Raw genomic sequence first — 18,043 nt, forward strand, 5'->3', positions numbered from 1 at the left:
TCACCTGGGGTACGGATACATAGCCATATGCAAACTTTGGGGTAGGTGGTGGCATTGGTCCTGCGGGCAGCTCCAGAAACTGAAGTTTTAAGAAAGAAAACACCATGTCAAGGGAGTTGGGCTGGTAGTTAGGGAAGCAAGCCAGCTCAAAACATTTTGCTGTCAGAAGCAGTACACCAGCAGACCAGTCACTAGGGCTAACTCATTTCACCAGTATCTTGTGAGGATAAAGGGGGTAGGAGAACCTTGGAAAGCTACCCAGAGCTTAGAGAAAGGATAGGATAAAATAATAAATAATGAAAACTAAAAGTACCTTGTATTTCTGTGCCTGTGCTAAAGTACATCATCTACAACTTCCAAACCATGTATGGCACGGATGCAACAGGGAACAAGCCCCACTGAGTAGGACTTACTTTTGAGTAAAGATGCTATACTGTTAGAGCCTCTTACATGCACATGTGCGCGTGCACACGCACACAGTCTCTCAAACACTTGTTCCCTCTTCCTCCTCAAATCTGCTGCTTGGCTGGTGGCCGCTTCTTTTATTTATTGCATTGATTCATCACTTTCTACAAAAATGTCTCAAAACAATTTACAAAATATTTCAAAATACCAAACAACTTGTCAACCATTTAAAATCACAGAATAAATATGCTCAAAAATGTATGAAGATCTTTTTCCAAAAGCAGTAATAAAAAGGATTCCACCTCATTAAAAGATTAGCACCAAAAATAGGTCATAAATCATACCCATAGAACGATATAGGTTAAGAACCAAAAACCTGGGCAGTCGAAAATGTCTTCAGTAACTGCATTCCACCCACTGATAAAAAGAGGGCTGTATTGTTACCTTGCTAATGACTGAGCGGATGATATACAGCTTGTCAGTGGGGTCTCCAGCCTCTGAGAGTGGTGCGTCATAGTCATAGCTAGTAGTTATGGGTTTGTAACCATCCTTGTAATCAGCACCTGGATAGAGAAGGTATGAGAAGCAAGCACCTCTTATGTGCCCCCCAACACCTCCATCATCTGGACAGAAGCTAAGTCTCCCTAGTTGCCCTAAGGAGCTAGAAACTCACCACTCCAGTAACCAAAGTTTGTGCCACCTTGGAACATATACCTGGAAGAAAGTCAGATATCACAGGAAGAGTTACCCTCCTATTTAAATAAAGGGGCAATGACAGGCAGTGGAATAGGAAACAAATATATGTGAACTAATGTGGTGCAGCAGTTGGGGAATGCTTTGGAATAGAAGTGTGCTAGTCTTTGGCCTAGGGCACTGTCTAAGACCATGCACCTTGCTCTTGTTCTGCAAGGGAATTTTTGTCTGCTAGGGAAATGGCCAAAAAAGACGTGAAAATGTGGCACGCACACACCTCTAAGGCAAAATGAGAGGTTCACAGTTAACAAGATGAAGCAAAGAGCTATGGATTGGCATTTTGGCACTAGCACTTGCTTCTTTGTACCATCCCTTGTGCCCCACTGCCCACTCTCCCCTATGGCCTCACGGTTACATGTTGACGTTGGCTCCCATTTCTAGAATCTTCTGTAGGCTGTTAGCCACTTTCTTAGCACTTTTTGTGGAGTGTGCCTCACCCCAGTAATCCAGCCAGCCAGTGTAGAACTCAGAATTCACCTAGGAGGAAGGCAGAATTAAAACATTTATGGAGCAGTAGCAGTCAGGTCAGTTCCATCACTTCTGCCAAAGTACTGGGAATAGGAAATACCAAGTTTGCTCCCTCCTCTGTGTTGGAATCTCATTGTACCAGACCTCACACCTATAATGCCCAGGACAGGCTATGTGGTGTGACTGTAGCTTGCACTGCAACACTGGGCAATATGCAACTTCCAACCAATTTTTGTGTGATAAGGTCCACAGCAATGGGATTATGGCTCTGGAATAATTTGCTTTCATGCAAAGAAGACAGGCTAGCTCATAGCCTATCAAGAGGCTCCTGAAAGCATTGGACTACAAGCTCTTTGGTCTCATAGCTCAGTAACTGCTGGGGCAAGTGAGGATTTCGCATGCATGACTCTATGGCTGCCTTGTAAACTGCTACAGAAGGATCATGGCAGTCAAGTATAAGGGGTGGAAATAAAACAGAAGATGGCTCAGTTAAGATGCAGCCAGATTATTTTTGGAGATGGGTGCCAAGGAAGGAGTAAGCATAATTTAAGGCGTGAGATGCCATTCTTCTACACGGAAAGGCCAGAGGCTCTCACCAGTGGTCCCTTTGGCTGATACAGTCGCTGCAGCATAAATGCCTCCGTCACGTTTTCTTCTGTCAAAGGGCAAAGAAAGGAGCAGAAGTCAAAGCAAGATTCCTTCCTACCTCCTTCCAATCGCATCAGAGCTCACCCAACATCACTCTACCTGGTCCAAAGTCCACCGTGGCATATAAGCCCTGCAGTGTCCCGCACTTGAGTTCAGATACTGAGGTGCCATCTGTGGTGAAGAGCACAACTTCCTCACCCAGGGAGGCACGAAACACACCCAGTAGGTGGCGCATGTAGTTATAGTCGCAGGCATAGTAGCTCCCATATTCATTCTCCACCTGCCTGGGGAACAGCTGGCATTAAAGAAAGGTGACTCAGAGCCCACACCCTGCCTAAAGAAAAAGGCGTGTGGTATGTCTTTGTATAGAGCCTCTCTTGTCAAGCACTAGATCTGCAGGATGATGCCCAACCCAATTTGCACACGAGGCTGGTCACCCAAATAGGTGCACCTCTACACTTTGTAAAGGAGGAAAAAATACTGTTCTTGAAAGTTCCAAGGGTGCCTGAAGGGCTTTATTGTTTACAAATCCCTCCTACTGGACAGGGGGAGGCAGGCACAAAGCAGTGGTTTAAGGCAGGGGTGAGCAGTCTTCTGTCTTTGTTTTTAACTGAAATATTGAGATCCACCAAACAGAGCCTGGTCTATATACACTTGTACTCCAATAATAAGTTACCTAAGGCTCAGTATGGTACATGTTTCATATCAGGGAACCTCTGAAGGTGCAACCAGAGGCCCAGGGACACAATGCGCCTATGCTGCACGCACCTGGACACTGATGATGTTGCCTCCATTGTGGTAGAGATGAGGCTTGATCTTGGGCAGCAGGACTCCCAACCATCTGTCCACAGCTTGCAGGTAATCTAGGAGCATGAATCAGCTTGCTCAGGCAACAACTGGGGCTGCTTTTCCCTATTTCCAACACCTTGCTAAGACAAGAATTGGTAATTGTGGTACTGTGTACAGAGAAAAGGTCTGAAAGTGCCCCCTGGCCATTACATACCACTCACATGGGCTGCTTTAATTCTGTGGAAGAGACATGGAAGTTGGAAGGCCCAGATGACTGGCCCTCTAACAGCTTGATATGAAGCAGCCAGAACCACACAAAGACACCAACCATTTAGGACTTACAACCCTCCAGATCTTGTGGATTATAATTCCGATCATTCCTGAACAATGATGGCTGGGGTGGATGGGAAATGGAATCCAAATGCATCTGGAGAGCCACAGGTTCCCCACCCCTGATCTTTTAGCAAACCATTCTGAGGTTTTCTACAGTCAAGTGGTATATAAATTTTATGAAATAAATAACTCTACAGAATTGAACACGAGATCCAGAGGGTCTGCCCCCTCCCTCTAGTTCTATCTTACCTGAGTCAGTTGTGCGCAGGGCAATATCTGGCTTTGTCAACAGCCAGGATGGAAGGCCACCCTAGGAAAGAAGGTCAAGAGGTAAACAGTTCAAATAATGTCAGGGCCCGTAGTTGCTCCTCTCCTGCTCCAAATCAATAAGAAATGGTGGAAAGGTCAGAAGGCAAGAATCCAGGGTCGGAAAAGTAGGTTTCAGATTTGTTGTCATAAAAAAGTTGCTGAAGCCATGAGAGCAAGAAAATGTGTAGAGATCAAGATCTGGGAAAGATAATGTAGAGAAAAAGTAGAAAATTAAAAACCTAGAAAGGTAAGACAAAGCTGAAAACTCAGAGAGATAAGGCAAGGTAAGGAGTTAAAGAGGATAAAATGATCAATGACTAGCAACCCTGTGTGAATTGTGAGAGAGGTGAATTGTGCAGCATTCAGGTACTGCAAGTGAGTCTTAGCCCATCTGAATCTTTTGCCCAGCACTCACCATCTCCCATTCAGCACAGATGTAGGGTCCAGGTCGCAAGATCACCAAAAGGTCTAACTCGGCTACCAAGTTCAGAAATTTTTCCAAGTCTCTGTCACCAGAAAAGTTGTAGACACCAGGCTGTGGCTCATGGTAGTTCCAGGGCACATAGCTGAAGGGTGAAAATACATATTTCAGTTTGAAATAAGAAGGTGAGACAAGGAGGATACACCCCAAGAGATGCTTGAGGATTAACAGGGCAAGATTTTGTTACTCTTTTTATATTGTAATTTTATGTTGTGAATTCCTCTGAGATATACAAACGAAGGCTGGTATACAAATTAAAAAATTACACACACACACACACTCAGTGGTGAAGCTTCATGCTCTGGCACCAGGGGACGGAGAGCAGGCGGGGGCGGGGCTGGAGCGCATCCTGGGGGCGTGCAGCCATGATGGCACCCCACCAGGATCGCATTGCCGGGGGCGGTGCACTCCCCCCGCAATCCTCTTCCTCCGCCAGTGCACACACTTATGGCCTAGGCTGACCAGATCCAAAAGAGGACACAGCTCTTGCACCTTTAATAGTTGTGCAGAAGAGGGAATTTAAGTAGGTATAGTTTGCATAATAAGCTACCCCCACTGACATTTCCTCTGCGATGTAATTATTATAGGTGCCAGAAACACCACCCATCTTCCTTCTTTGCAGTTCATCTACAATTGGTTCTCAGCCTAGTATGGCCAAACATTTAAATATAACAAGGAACAGAGGGGGCATGAACAGAAATATTTCTCCCTCAGCTTTCAGGTTGGGATGAGAGTGGAGGTGATTCCATTTTAAAAGAAAGCTGTACTGGAACAGGCTCGTGTATTTGTCATCTGGCCTGCACGTTTTCAGTGCAAGGAACTTGGGCCAGCTCCACCTTCAGACAGCATAAGCTTCTCTGCTCTAAATGTTGACCAGAGTCTGCAGTGAGGACTGTACAGTGAGAAAAATGGAGCACCTGTGCACAGTCATTAGCCTCTGTCCTTCAGTGTGGCACAGAATAAGTCCCAAGAGCCACTTCCCCTTCTGGTCACTTACATTTGCACAGCATTGAGGCCACTCATGTACATCTTGAGGAGCCGATCTTTCCAATAGGCAGGTGGGACCCGGAAGTAATGGATGCTGCCTGAGATATAGCGAAATCTAGCACCATCTTTGAGGAAGCAGTTATTCACATAATCAATGCGGAAGGAACGGTCTGTTGAAGAGGCCTGGCATTCAGGACAGGAGGGGAAAGAGAGTATTATTATTTTTTGTATTAAATTGAAACTTCATCCCATCTCCTGCTGAGAGGATCAAATAGAGAATGCCATCCTCTTCCCCTCTGCCATAGCAAGAGATATTTATGTCTTCTCCCTGGCTATGGAACCTGGGTAGTAAGCTTGACACGGACTGTTTTGTGGGTAAGTCTGCAATGTGATTGCTTTGAAAAGAATCCTCCTAGATTTATGAGACATTATCCCTCTCCAGATCCTGGAAGATCAATTCTAAGATCCCAGTCAAGATTTGCACCTGAGGTTCAAGTGTGACCCACTCCCTCCAGGACTCCAACACACACACACACACATCACTGGTTCACGTGTGGCCCATTTACTAAATAATAATTTGAAGCCACTCAATTCTCTGCTTCCAATGTTATGCTTTACCCTCTGTAAATATTCACACACACACACAAAGTTTTTGTCATTTGGTCCTGCCCCTGAAATTGTTTCCACTAGTACAGACTGCTCATCATTACTGGCCAATTCACCGAGAATCTGACAGTTGGGAATGTAGCCAGTTTTTCTCTCTCCCTTGCAGCCATTTTTTTTGGCTGAATGGGATTTTTTTTAAAGCAGCATGGCTTGATTATGTATTGGGGAACTCCCAATATGAACCCATTCCTATACAACAGGCAAAATAATAGATGGGGGAAAGGAACCAAGAAGAGGTAAGGAAAAGCTTGAGCTCAGTTTGACTGGGGGGAGAGCAAGTGGGGAATCTAAAGCAACAGAAAAGGAAATCCTTAAATTTCCCCTAGGCAGTCTAAGATGGTTCCATCTCAGCTGTTTCTTCCAAAGAAACACCCTCCTGCAGTTCTCCTTCTTGTTGCTTACCTGGAGTTGCAGGCCTCCCAACACCACCATCAAAACACACAGCAGCAGCTCCATCTCTTTGGTTACAGCTTCAGCCCGGGACAAGAGAGTCACAAGGAGTCATCACATGACAAGCTAGTGGGCAGGCCTGGTGCTTCCTCTGGTTGGTCCCTGTGAGGAGGGAAGTAAGTAAAGACAGGCCTTATTTGAACAGAGAGGTGGAAAAGAGGAGGCAATGTTCCAGCAACTATATACAGAGTCCGTGACTATAAATCAGAGGAGGAAATTATGAGGCACAAAACTCCCTCCAAATCCCAGGGAGAGAATTATGAAGCAGCACAGAGGAACTGAAACACAGAGTTGGTTTCCCGTACTCAAATTACAGAAGTATGAGAAACATAAACTTCTTCAAATCATCAGAAATGGCAGTTTGTGCTGCTCAGAGTTATATAGTGGATAGAAGAAGAGACAGCAGAGTTGGCACTGCACTGCACAGCTGTCTACCACTGGATCAAAAGCCTCAATCTTGTTGTTTTGGTAATGGCAAAAAGGATGCAGGTTTCTACGGCTCTGTACACACCATGCATTGAAAGTATGTTACTTTTCCCGAAGAATCTTGAGAACTGTAGTTTGTTAAGGGTGCTGGGAATTGTAGCTACACAAGGGACAAACTACAGTTCCCATAATTCTTTGGGGAAAGTCAGATGCTTTTAATATATGGTATGTATGCAGCCTCAGGGGACTTTAATTCTCCTTTATACATATAGACAAAATGTGGACATGTTTTGTAAGTTAAATTAAGTATCCAAATCAGCTACACCAAATGCAGTGATTAGTCAAGGACCTGACATGCCTATCTAGTCTACAACAGCAGAAGAATCAGTGAGAACATCTAGTCTGACCTCCCTCAGATAATTTAAGGAATGCTCTAATCTATTGTAATACTGGGGGGCTATTACATTACAAATAACCAAATAATCTGTTTGGTCTGAAGGCTATGAGTAATGGAAAATTTACATTCTTTCCCTCCCACCAGCAGCTTGTTGCAATGATTAATCTGCACAGTCTGCTAAATCCTGGGATCTGTCTTCTAATATGGATGTATCCGGTTTTAACTTCCAGCTGTTCAATTAAATTGCACTTTGACATTTAATCCACTATCATTAATCAGTGCTTATTTTTCTTTCTGAGGGAAGCTGCAAGATGGTGCTCCATTAGTCTCCTTTACTTTTTGGTTTGTTTGTTATAATCATTGCTTCCTTGGTGCCTTCCTGCTCCCACATTTAATACTGTTGCACACCACTCTAGTTTCTGAGCAGTGCAAGATTCCAGGGGTTCTAGGGATTCATTTACCCTGGGTTTGTGTTTCCTTTGGGAATGAGGCACAGTAGAGACTGCAGTGTCTTTAGGATATATGGTTTATTTACACATATATACGGTACAACCTGAGCCTACAATGGAAGGGTTCACAGCATTTACACCCCTAGAAGGCCTTGCTTGTCTCATAGCCACAGCCTTAGATTCCAGCAGAAATCAGGCCTGGCGCTCTCTCGCTCTCTCTGGCTTTCCAACCCACTGTTTTTGGCTCCAGCTTCTAGTTCACATAACTCAACCCTCAGCTCTGTCCTTTGGTCTTTCCAATCAGAGAAGGGAGGCCCACCCATTTGCCCTCTGGCACAGAGCCACTACTTTTGCTCCCTGAAGGACTCTTACTTAGAAGGCCATTACCAGGCTGGCCTGGCTATTTCAGCAACTGAATCCATGCATACAGCCTACCCACTTCCAAACTCATAACGAAACTAAAACAGATTGCAATTTCTCTTACCTACAATTAATGTTAGAGGCCTCTCTTCCTTGCTCTGTGTACCCCACTGGCATAAATTGATCCCTTTCTATAGGAATGAGATGCTCAGCCATATAGTATCTTATAATACAAAGTCAGACCACTGGTCATCCAGTCCAGAAATTGTTTACTCTATAGCATCTTTATAGTCTTGGAAAGACAGTAGTCTTTCTCAGCCCTGCTTCTTGAAACCCATTTAAGTGAAGTCACAAGGAACTAAACCTGGGAGATTCTGTGGGCAAAGCTAGCTCTGTCAGTGAACTCCCCAAAACAGAATCCTAAGAGAAACTCAAGTAACCGATGATAAAATTATAGAGGTCAAGAGGACTGAAAAGCCTGCCAGTCTGCACCTTGCCCAGTGTAAAACTATTCATCCACCAACCCCTCACAGTTCCAGACTATAATTTGCCAAGAAAAAGGGAGCAAGTGCACTGCAGAAAGGTGCATGCAGGGATAACAGTTTGAAAAGACTTTCACAAATGGGTTGAGCTACACACTACAAGGGAAATCCCAAATCTCCTAGGGCCCTTACCAACCTGACTGGCGTGAGGGGGATTCTTGCCCAGTCCCAAATACGGGCACAAACAAAACCTTGTCTACTAACTGAATGCTTTTCTGTTCTATCCAACACATCACATATTTAGGCAGCAGGCAATGCAGTTAAGGAATGCTGTCAATGGGTTTGACTCCTTATCACTTGGCTGTGGTTAATTTTGGGTTTGTGGCATGTTTGTGGTTTAAAAGCTGTGTTTAAATTTGGCATGATGTACAACACTTATTAACATAGTAGAGCATGAATATCAGAGTCCAGTGAATGCATCAAAAGCACAGTCCCAGAATTAAACCTGAAGAAAACATACAAGAGTAAGTGTCATCTATGATTTAATATTATTTTGGATATATTCTACTGAAAAATAAAGATAGTATTACCTGTTTGTTACACTACTCTATGAACAACTGTGGTACATTTTATATGATTAATATTATAGATTTGTTTTGTGTATGACATTTTAATATGTATTTTAAATAGAATACATCCAACTTACAAGAACTCACCTATCATCTAAAGAACCTTTTACTTACTGGGCCTTTGCATTACTGTGTCCAGTCAGCAGCAGGAGTCATTTGTATACCCGCAGGATGATGCATATCTTTGCCACACCAGAGCTATATCACCTTTGATGTCACCACATTCTGTGCCACCTCACAAAGGGATAGGATGTTCTAGGAATATGGGTCTCATCAAGAGTCACAGACTGGTACAAGTTATGAGAAACACATCAGGTTCCAGAAATACCACCTTAGTTTTATTCTAAGTCAGAGGGATTACTTGGACATTATATGGAGTGCCCCCCTTCTCATATTCATATTTGAGAACTGAGGAAATGAAATTATTTTTATCAGTATCATCATCATCCATAGTGGTAGTAAAATTAATTCTCCTTCATATCTTGTGGGTGGCTGGTGTAGTGAACTTGGTGGGAGAAAATATGCATTCAAATCCAAACTGTTATGGTACCGGGAAATTGGAAGGGGGGGTGACAGATCTTTTCCACCACCACCACAAGCCTTGCCTCTCCATACTAGGAGCCAAAGACAAAGAGCCTCTGCTACCAAATGTAGCAATTCACTGATAAATGTATCTATGTACTAGGTCAATGGGAAAACTTTAGAAATTCATATAAAATCACTGCAATGACAGATTTACATCATTCCAACATTGTTCTACTCAGAAGGAAAATGGCTAGCAGGGGAGGAGCTTTGGAAATGGGTAAGGGGCAGCCATAATCCCTGAAGGGTGAGACTCAGTGTGTCCCACTGCCTGGGTGATAATCTCTGGCATCCTGGCACCTGAGTAACAGAACAGGTAGTCATTCTAAGAACAATCCCAAACCCAACCTTAGTGGACTGGGGTCTTGGTCAAGACAAAGTGTGTGCTTAACTTGTCTGGGAAAACAGGAAAATGTAAATACTTACCTTTGTTTCACCTAAAGATTGGAAGGTGGAGGTCATGTGAGGACAGGGCAAGCCTGGTGCTCAGGTTTCTGCCAGAAGACCCCTCCCAATTTATGACATAGTTATGACAAACGTATGATGTTTTACTAAGGGTGTTATGGGTAAGTTGGGAAACTTATAAAAACAGGGAGCCATCCTTTGTTTGGGACTTCTCTCTGCTTCTTCCATGTGGTAGTCTTGTTGCAACAATAAAGATCAGGCCTACTGGCCGCTGCTTTCCTTCGATCTCCTGGCTAAAGTCTCTTGCTTGTGACCCCCAACCTGAACCTATGGGAGCCAAAGTTAGGCAATTGTGGGGTGCTCCAATGACTCCCTTATACTCAAACACCAAGTTAGCTGAACAATCTTGGGCTAGCCACCACCGGCCTACCCTACCTCACAGGGTTGTTGAGCATAAAGAGGGGCGGCGGCAAATAGAGCTCTTTAGAGGAGGTATTGGTTAAAAACGTAACAAGAAAATAAAATGTTGAAGCCTTACATAAGATTCAGAAGGGGTGCTCAGAAGGGGAGGGGTTAAAGAAACAAGAGGCGTGCAAATTTTATGAAAAAAGGAATAACAAATCTTCACAACAACCCTGTGAGGTAAACCAGTGTTTATGACGGTGTGCATTGACTTGGGAATAAGCCTCACTGAATTCAACACATTTACTCCTCAGTAAACACGCATGGGGGACCAGAATCCACTAACCATGTCCAACCACAACACTCTGTCCCCTAAACTGGGACATTCTGCTCCTGTAACTTTCCCCCCCTCCCCCTCCCCCCATTCCCTGTTTGGTTTCCTCCCTTCCACGCTCCCTGCCCTTCGCTCCCGCAGCTCCTGCTCCGCCCCCTTGAACGGTTGCTAGGCTACCTTCTGCGGGCGGCAGTGCGGATGGCGCGGAATAATGACGTCGAGAGGCGGAGTGCGCGGCTTCTGTCGCGCTAAAGCTCCCTCGGAAGCGTCCGTGCGCCGGACAGAGACGGGTGAGTCCTTAGCCCACTCCTCTCCGCCCCCGTCCCGGCCCCGCCCCATCTCCGCAGGTAGGCGGGGCCTTAGGAAAAGTGACAGGGTCGTGGGCTTCCACTATTCCTGGCTCCAGCCTGCTGGGGCCAGAAAGAGAGCTTCGCGTGGGCTCCTCAAGGCAATGCTTCAGCTCCCTTCCCCCTCATTTTGAGCCCGGGCTCAACTCCGGGAACCTAGTCCGAATGTCCGGGCTCAGCACTGGAACAAAATGACATAACAACGAAAGCGAACGTGCCTCTAGCCATGTACAGAGTGCATCCCTCCTCGCTCGTGGCGGAGTCAGCTTAGGCACCGCACTGCGGAGGGAGGGAGATGTTGGTGACAAAGCCTTCATCTCAGGAGCGCCCACGCGTGGTTTTCTCCTGGGTGGTGGGGAAGCTGATCTCTGCTATTTCTGCCCCTCCTCCACCTACTACGGAATGCAGCCTCTCGTTCAAATCGGAATGATTCAATTGGAGGTCACTTGAGTAGGAAGCTGGTGTCATGTGTTTGTAAAGTGAGCTGTCGTTACCAGCTGTCACCTGGAGAGAGAGGAAAAACTAGGTCTCCTCAGACCCCAGATACCAACCAATGTTAGAAGCTGTTTAATTTACAAAGGCATGTACTGTGATATAGGGAGCTTGCCATGGGTGTTTCCAAAATGTTTCATTTATTACTTGCACTTTAAAAACTGTAAACTGTAACACGCTTCTAGTAGCCATTCACTGAAACATTTTCACTTCCTCTCCTTGCCTGCGTGGAGTTCTCTGTGTATATAATTCAGCTGGTGTCACGATTTAGACTACAATCCTAACTCCATTTACCTTGGACTAAGCCACATTGGATTCAGTAGGACTTACTTGTGCCTAAGGTGATACCAGTTATGGGCCATCATAGATATGTTGCTGCATGGTATGCATTCTTTTCCTGCCCAGATGAAAAAATTGGTTTTCCCTTTCTCTGGGGATGGAGAGGGGAGAGACTGCTGTAACTAGACATAGAATCCTGAATGAATGAAGTTGCAGTCTCATTTCCACATACGCAGGCTATTTGCTTTTGGAAGATCCAGTCAATATATTTTTTTCAATCTTGGGTTGTGACTGATCATCACATTTGAAGTGGGAAATTAACTAGACATACTCTTCTTCAATCCGCCAGCAGATTCAATGATGACAGGGTGGATAATTTGTTTTCCCCCAGCACCTGTTTGCTTGAGGCACCTAGGATCATTTGCTTTCTTGGTGCCAGTTTTGTGGATGCTGTCGCTAAATTGCACATGTTAGGGAACAGGAGACTGGTAAGTGAACACTCCTATCTTTAGGCAAGAGAAAGGTCTTAGATTGTCTTGTACTCCCTTTTAACTCTAGAAGTTAGGTCTGTTCCACTATGAAAGTGCTCATGTATTAAGATCTTTGTGAGAAAGGCCTTTCCACGTTCCACCAATAGCTGAGGTGCATTTCTTGTGGGACAGGGCCTTCTCAGTGGCTGCACTCAGTCTCTGGAGTTCCATCCCTAGACCTCTCTTGCCTTGTCTCTGATGCACTGTCACTGACTGACCTATTTTATTTTATTTTATTTTATTTTTATTTACAGTGCAGGTTTTTGGCTTTCAGCTGGCTGCTGGCTTTAATTCCTTTCATATTTATTAATTGGAGTTTCCATTGTATTTGATATATTATGAGTTGTATCCAGTGAAGCTGTCCCATTCTTGCAAGAGCTTCAGCTTGTGCAATGGAGCTTGCCCTCTTTCTGCATCCCCCACTCGTATCCTCTGGGTTCGCCCCCCCCCAATCCTCAGGAGCAGATTGTGGGGTGGAGCATGGGAAGAGGAGGGGAAATTCTAATGCACAAGCAGAAATCCTCGCAGGAACACAAAGATTTTGTTGGATGCAGCCCCTTCAAATTGTTAATGCTGTTAGTCATCTTCAGCATCATGTATGAAAAGACAGGAGACAAAATATTATAAATGAATAAATATTGCTTTCTTTCCCTCTGTAGGACCTGAAGGATGTTGGAGCAACCATCATGGGCCAAGCCCTATGTATCTGCTCAAGGGGAACCATCACCATCAATAACAAACGTTACCTTTTAATCCATAGACTTGGGGAGGGGTGAGTATATGAGGACTAAGTTTTCACACATCTCATCTACACATTGAGCACTGTCATTGTTACCAAGAGATAAAGCTGAAAGGTACATCATCTAGGATCCGTGTAGTCCAGTGGTGGGGATTCTGTGGCACTTGAGATGCTGTTGGATTTCAGCTTCCATCATCTTTGACCATTGTCCATATTGGTTGTGACTGGAGGACACGTATTCCCCATCCCACCCCATCTACCAAATCCACTGCAGAGGCAATATTCATCCTGTACAAATCACCCCTCAACTTTTTTTTCATGCTTTGGTGTAAGCTCCTTTGAACTTACTTCTGAGTAAATGTGCTTAGGATTAAGCAGCAAATATTTCTGCAGACAGCTACAACTACTCTGAACAACTTGTTCCGTTGCTTACTCATTCATTACAGTTGGAAAGTTTATTCCTGATATGTAACCAAAGTCTTCTTTGCTGCAATTTGAACCTGCTGGTCTTCCCTCAGTAGTCTTGGTAAACAGACATCCTCACTCTTCTGTGTCATCCTTTAGATAACTAAAACACACTGAACTGCTAAGCCGTCAGACCAGCTCGGTGGTGGTGGTGTTTTTTTTCTGATGACTGCAAATGTCTGATGTTATAGATGAAACTGCAGGAAGCGTCAGGATATAGGGTGATCTATCCTCCAACCTTCATTCCCAATGGGTTAGGGACACTTTCAGTGTATGGTTGAAACCCTCATTGTTATTGATAAGCCTGTTAAATTGCTGTGTAATTTTGCACTGTTTGCCAGCTGTGATGATGGATAGAGAGGAGCACAAATACATTCCTGTTCCACAGCATGAAATTAATGCCTTATTCCTCAGTTGATCGTTGGAGAGGAAGAAGGTTACATAATTTCCTCTTTTTAAAAATATCCTATTCTGAGTTGTAATGGCACTACTTTGTTAGCTTAGAGGTGGGCAGGAACAGAGGCCTGTGCGTACAGACAGCAGGAGAGGAGAAGAAAAATCCTTCCCCCCCCCACCAAGCTGCCTGCTCTCTTCCTGACATACCTTCTCCCCACACAGAGGTTTTAGCTACGTGGACCTAGTAGAAGGGCTGCACGATGGGCGCTTCTATGCACTGAAACGCATCATATGCCATGACAAGGATGATCGCCAGGAGGCCATGCATGAGGTAGAGATGCACCTTCTCTTTGAGCATCCCAACATCCTGACCCTGTGTGCACATGCCATGGTGGAGAGGGGATCCAAACACGAGGCCTGGCTCCTGTTGCCTTTCCTGAAGGTGAGTGTGGGTGTAAGGTGCAGGTGGATACAGCAGTGCATGCTGGGAAATGTAGTATTTGTGGCTACATCATGCAAGGCTGAGAGGTGTTGAATACTGGGACCGTAGCTGCAGAGGTTGGTCTCTTCCAGCAGCCGCCTGGTTCCCACCAAGGATGGATACATGAGGCCATTTTCAGGATGGAGCCACTTGATGGAACCCTGCTTCTACACCAGTTGCAATCGGTCCCATAGCATTTATTTATAAAATTGTTTTCATCTAGCCCTTTGGACTCCCACCCCAGGTGGCTTGCAATCACAAGTTAAAAAAATAAACCAATAGAGGTTTCCCAGGGTACAGAATGGAAAGGGTGTCATCAGCATATAGATGGTACCCAGTCCCAAATCCTTGGATAATCTTTCCCAGTAGTTTTCATGTTTCTACTAGACAGCATAAGGGACAAGCTGAACCCTGAGATTCATTTCATTTTTGGCTGCCAGAGCCTCAGAGCGCATGTTATTCTCCTTGACTTCTACTGGACCAGATTCCAGAGCTGTCCTCTGTGATAAAGGACCTCTGTCTGCTTTTACAGACTTTGCTGCTTCAGTTTGAAAGGATTTAGTAACATGGCAGCACATGAGATTTTGTGGCAGGTGCCACAATTCTCAGGGGATCAGATAATCTGATCTGGTTTTTCTCTACACACCCCTTAATGTGGTGGGCATGGCAGCACCCCTGTGAAGTCAGCTTGGAGCCTCAGGCATCCATTCCTTTCCTAAATTCAGCCCAGATCAGTAAGCTAAAAGCAAAGGTTGTCTTTATTGTAGTTTTACTCCACTGTGCTGTGCTCAACTGTGCTCCCAAATTTCTGCTATGCTTGCATTTTGGCCCTGGCAGAAAGCTCCACAACAATAGTCACCTAAAAACAGCAGACCCCAGCAGAGTGATACGGCAAGTTCAGAGCTGGAAGCATGGTGACCCCTAGTAAAGCAGAAATAAGTGCCTCTTGGAATGGTTAGGCAATCAGGCTGGCTCCAAAGCTGCTGTCCCCAAAAGCTTTTTTTTGCATCTTCTCGGTCATATTGGAGTGGGGATGGTGCCATCCTCTAGGAAATCACTTCCTTCAACCCTGTGCAGGTGGAGGGTTTGTACCTAATACATTAAATGCACTAATAGAGGATCTCTTCCTCATCTGGTATTTTTTGAGGAGAATATGTGTGATCCCCATCACCAGCGTGCCTGGGCTTCTCTTTGCAGAGAGGGACCCTTTGGCAGGAAGTTGAAACTCTGAGAGATAAAGACGCCTTCATGCCGGAGGAGAGGATCCTGGCCATCCTTCACGGCATCTGCCGGGGCCTGCAGGCCATTCATAACAAGGGCTATGCACACAGGTGAGAAGCTGGGTCTAGAAAGCATGGGGCACTGTTGGAACAGAGCCCATGTTTGGGGAGGGCGGAGGAAGTGGGTGACGTAGGTGATCAGTTATAGATCAGTATTGACAGCACTGACACAGGAGTTTGCAAAGCTAAAGAACCACATTTTGACATGGAGCAGTATTTGCAATAGGGGAAGCCAGAGCCTGGGGACGTAAGAGGTTCAAAGCTGACTTCAAAGCTCTGATGGTTCTGTGGCTGGACAAATCAAGGATCTTTTTTTCAGAGACCTGAAGCCTACAAATGTGCTCCTGGATGATGAGGACCAACCGCTGCTGATGGACCTGGGCTCTATGAATCAGGCCCGCATTGAGGTGCAAAGCTTGCGGGAGGCCATGACTATTCAGGTAGGAGGGCAGCCTGGTGAAAAGGACATGGGAGAATAGCTGCTTCCAGCAAAGATGGTGAAGAACCCTCTAAATTAGATTAATTGTAAAAGGAGCTCAGGCAGGCACCAGTCCCCTCAACACCTGCAATTAAACAGAAGAGTGGAAGGGAATGTTAGCAAGTTGTGATCTTGTTTGCCCATGCAAAACGATCCATGTGATACTATGCAATCTTTGCTTCTGTAACATGGAAAATTTCCACAGAGGAAAGAGCAGTTTAAAAAAACTTCACGAAGTTCTCAAAAGCTACCTATTCCTTAACTAAAGTCACCGTAAATGGTGTCTCCAAAAGATTAACAGTATTTCCCCTTCCATCCCACATAGAGTGGTTAGGGCTGCAACAAGAGGCAAATAAACTAGCATATAAACTGTGATGGGTCATTAATTTAGAAAGTTATAATCTTTCTCATAATTAAATCATAATGTCAATCACTTCAAAGTATATGTAGAATTGAGACGCCTGTGGGCAGGCAGAGCCTGAGGTTTCCTTCCTTCCTTCTCTGGTAAGCGGCAATCATTTACTTTAACACTACTGCCACTACATTAAATTATAGGCATTGCAGGAATGTTCCTGAGGGAAAAAATTGAGACGAAGGCCTTCTGTTTACTTTCTCTTTCCCTCTGCCTCTCTCACACACTGTATTTGAGATTAAGTTCTTGTCTTATTTATTATTTATTAAATTTGTCAGTCGCTTTATATTGCCCAAAGTGACTTCCTTCTAATTTATTTTGCAGGACTGGGCTGCCCAACGTTGCACCATCTCATACAGAGCACCAGAGCTGTTCACTGTGGAGCGTGAATGCGTCATCGATGAACGTACTGACATCTGGGTAAGGATCCTCCATTTCCATTTAGGGGGGGAAATCCACTTAGTCACCTAAGTCAAAGGATGCAATTCCCCAATTTGTCCCTGTGCAAGGGAGGGAGATCCTGTCCTTGAGGTGCCTTCCCATTCAAGAGCCAGCTTTCTCCCTACTCTCACCTTGCATCTGCTTAGTCCTTAGGCTGCGTTCTGTACTGTATGATGTTTGGAGAGGGGCCTTACGACATGATCTTCCAAAAGGGGGACAGTGTGGCCTTGGCGGTGCAGAACCAACTCACCGTGCCCCAGAATACCAGGTAAGGAATGGCTGTGCGAAAGGAAGGTTGTCCTTGATCCAAGACAGACCAGGTACAAAGCGCCTCTGAATTTCAGGTACTCGCCTGCTTTGGAACGCCTCCTCTCCTCCATGATGGTGGTGAATCCCCAGGAGCGCCCATTCATCACTGACATCATAGGCCAGCTTGAAGCGATACAACCACCTCCCACCGGGCAGGACATGACACGCATCTGAGCCCAGAGTGTGTGGGGTAAGCATGGAGGCAGCAAAGGAACTGAAGCCCACGTGGGGGACCTCCAGTGGTCCAAAGTTTACAGGAAAGACTGGGCAAGGCTTCATTGCATTCCAGTTCCGTGCCTGCCTCCTTCCTTCGGGAACTCTTCCGCAGTGGGGCCATCGCCTGCCTTGGAACTTGCTTGAAGGTCCTCCTGCAATTCTCACTGGTGGCCTAGCATGCGCCTTACTGGGCTTCACCTGTGTTGTAGGCCATTGTCAGCCACCTCCCCAAAGCAGCAGGATGCTGCTCTTACAAGGGACCAAGATACCTCATCACCGGCTGGGAAAGAAAACCCAGCATTCTGTACTCAAGTACAGCTTCTAGATGAATGATTTAAGAAGCTGGTGTCCTATTTGTTTTGGTACAGGCATGTCTTCCAGGCCTGTCATGTCAAATAAAGTCTTCATACTCAGCTGTATAAA

General features: G+C 45.3%; 2 protein-coding genes across 8 annotated transcripts in view; one reads left to right on the forward strand and one right to left on the reverse strand.

Moving 5' to 3' along the window:
* Nucleotides 1-11,064, reverse strand: part of GLB1L (galactosidase beta 1 like) — a 14,374-nt gene extending 3,310 nt beyond the window's left edge. Inside the window, exons 1-12 of one of the 4 annotated variants that reach the window (XM_083432635.1) lie at nt 10,933-11,064; nt 6,242-6,391; nt 5,184-5,356; nt 4,121-4,271; nt 3,646-3,706; nt 3,043-3,137; nt 2,374-2,554; nt 2,223-2,281; nt 1,514-1,635; nt 1,079-1,119; nt 850-968; nt 5-79 (exon numbers count right to left, since the gene is read on the reverse strand). In XM_083432635.1, the coding sequence (XP_083288761.1) occupies nt 5-79; nt 850-968; nt 1,079-1,119; nt 1,514-1,635; nt 2,223-2,281; nt 2,374-2,554; nt 3,043-3,137; nt 3,646-3,706; nt 4,121-4,271; nt 5,184-5,356; nt 6,242-6,295 (1,131 nt within the window). In that variant the 5' untranslated portion in view covers nt 6,296-6,391; nt 10,933-11,064. Of the gene's footprint in view, nt 1-4; nt 80-849; nt 969-1,078; nt 1,120-1,513; nt 1,636-2,222; nt 2,282-2,373; nt 2,555-3,042; nt 3,138-3,645; nt 3,707-4,120; nt 4,272-5,183; nt 5,357-6,241; nt 6,392-9,119; nt 10,007-10,040; nt 10,754-10,932 lie in introns of those variants that run through there. The other 3 variants (XM_083432634.1, XM_083432633.1, XM_083432632.1) reach the window with 3 other exon arrangements.
* On the forward strand, nt 10,911-18,043 carry STK16 (serine/threonine kinase 16). Of its 4 annotated transcripts, none has more exons than XM_083432701.1 (8): nt 10,911-11,045; nt 13,063-13,175; nt 14,226-14,445; nt 15,682-15,815; nt 16,084-16,204; nt 16,979-17,074; nt 17,242-17,363; nt 17,440-18,043. In XM_083432701.1, the coding sequence occupies exons 2-8, from the start codon at nt 13,090-13,092 to the stop codon at nt 17,576-17,578; spliced, it is 918 nt and encodes a 305-aa protein (XP_083288827.1). In that variant the 5' UTR covers nt 10,911-11,045; nt 13,063-13,089; the 3' UTR covers nt 17,579-18,043. The 4 variants fall into 4 exon arrangements, with proteins under 4 accessions (XP_083288827.1, XP_083288828.1, XP_083288829.1 ...); XM_083432702.1 differs by lacking the exon at nt 10,911-11,045 and adding an exon at nt 11,067-11,102; XM_083432703.1 differs by lacking the exon at nt 10,911-11,045 and adding an exon at nt 11,378-11,682.

This window comes from Podarcis tiliguerta (genome assembly GCF_965153285.1).
Source record: "Podarcis tiliguerta genome assembly, chromosome: 1".
In the NCBI taxonomy this organism is placed as follows: domain Eukaryota; kingdom Metazoa; phylum Chordata; class Lepidosauria; order Squamata; family Lacertidae; genus Podarcis; species Podarcis tiliguerta.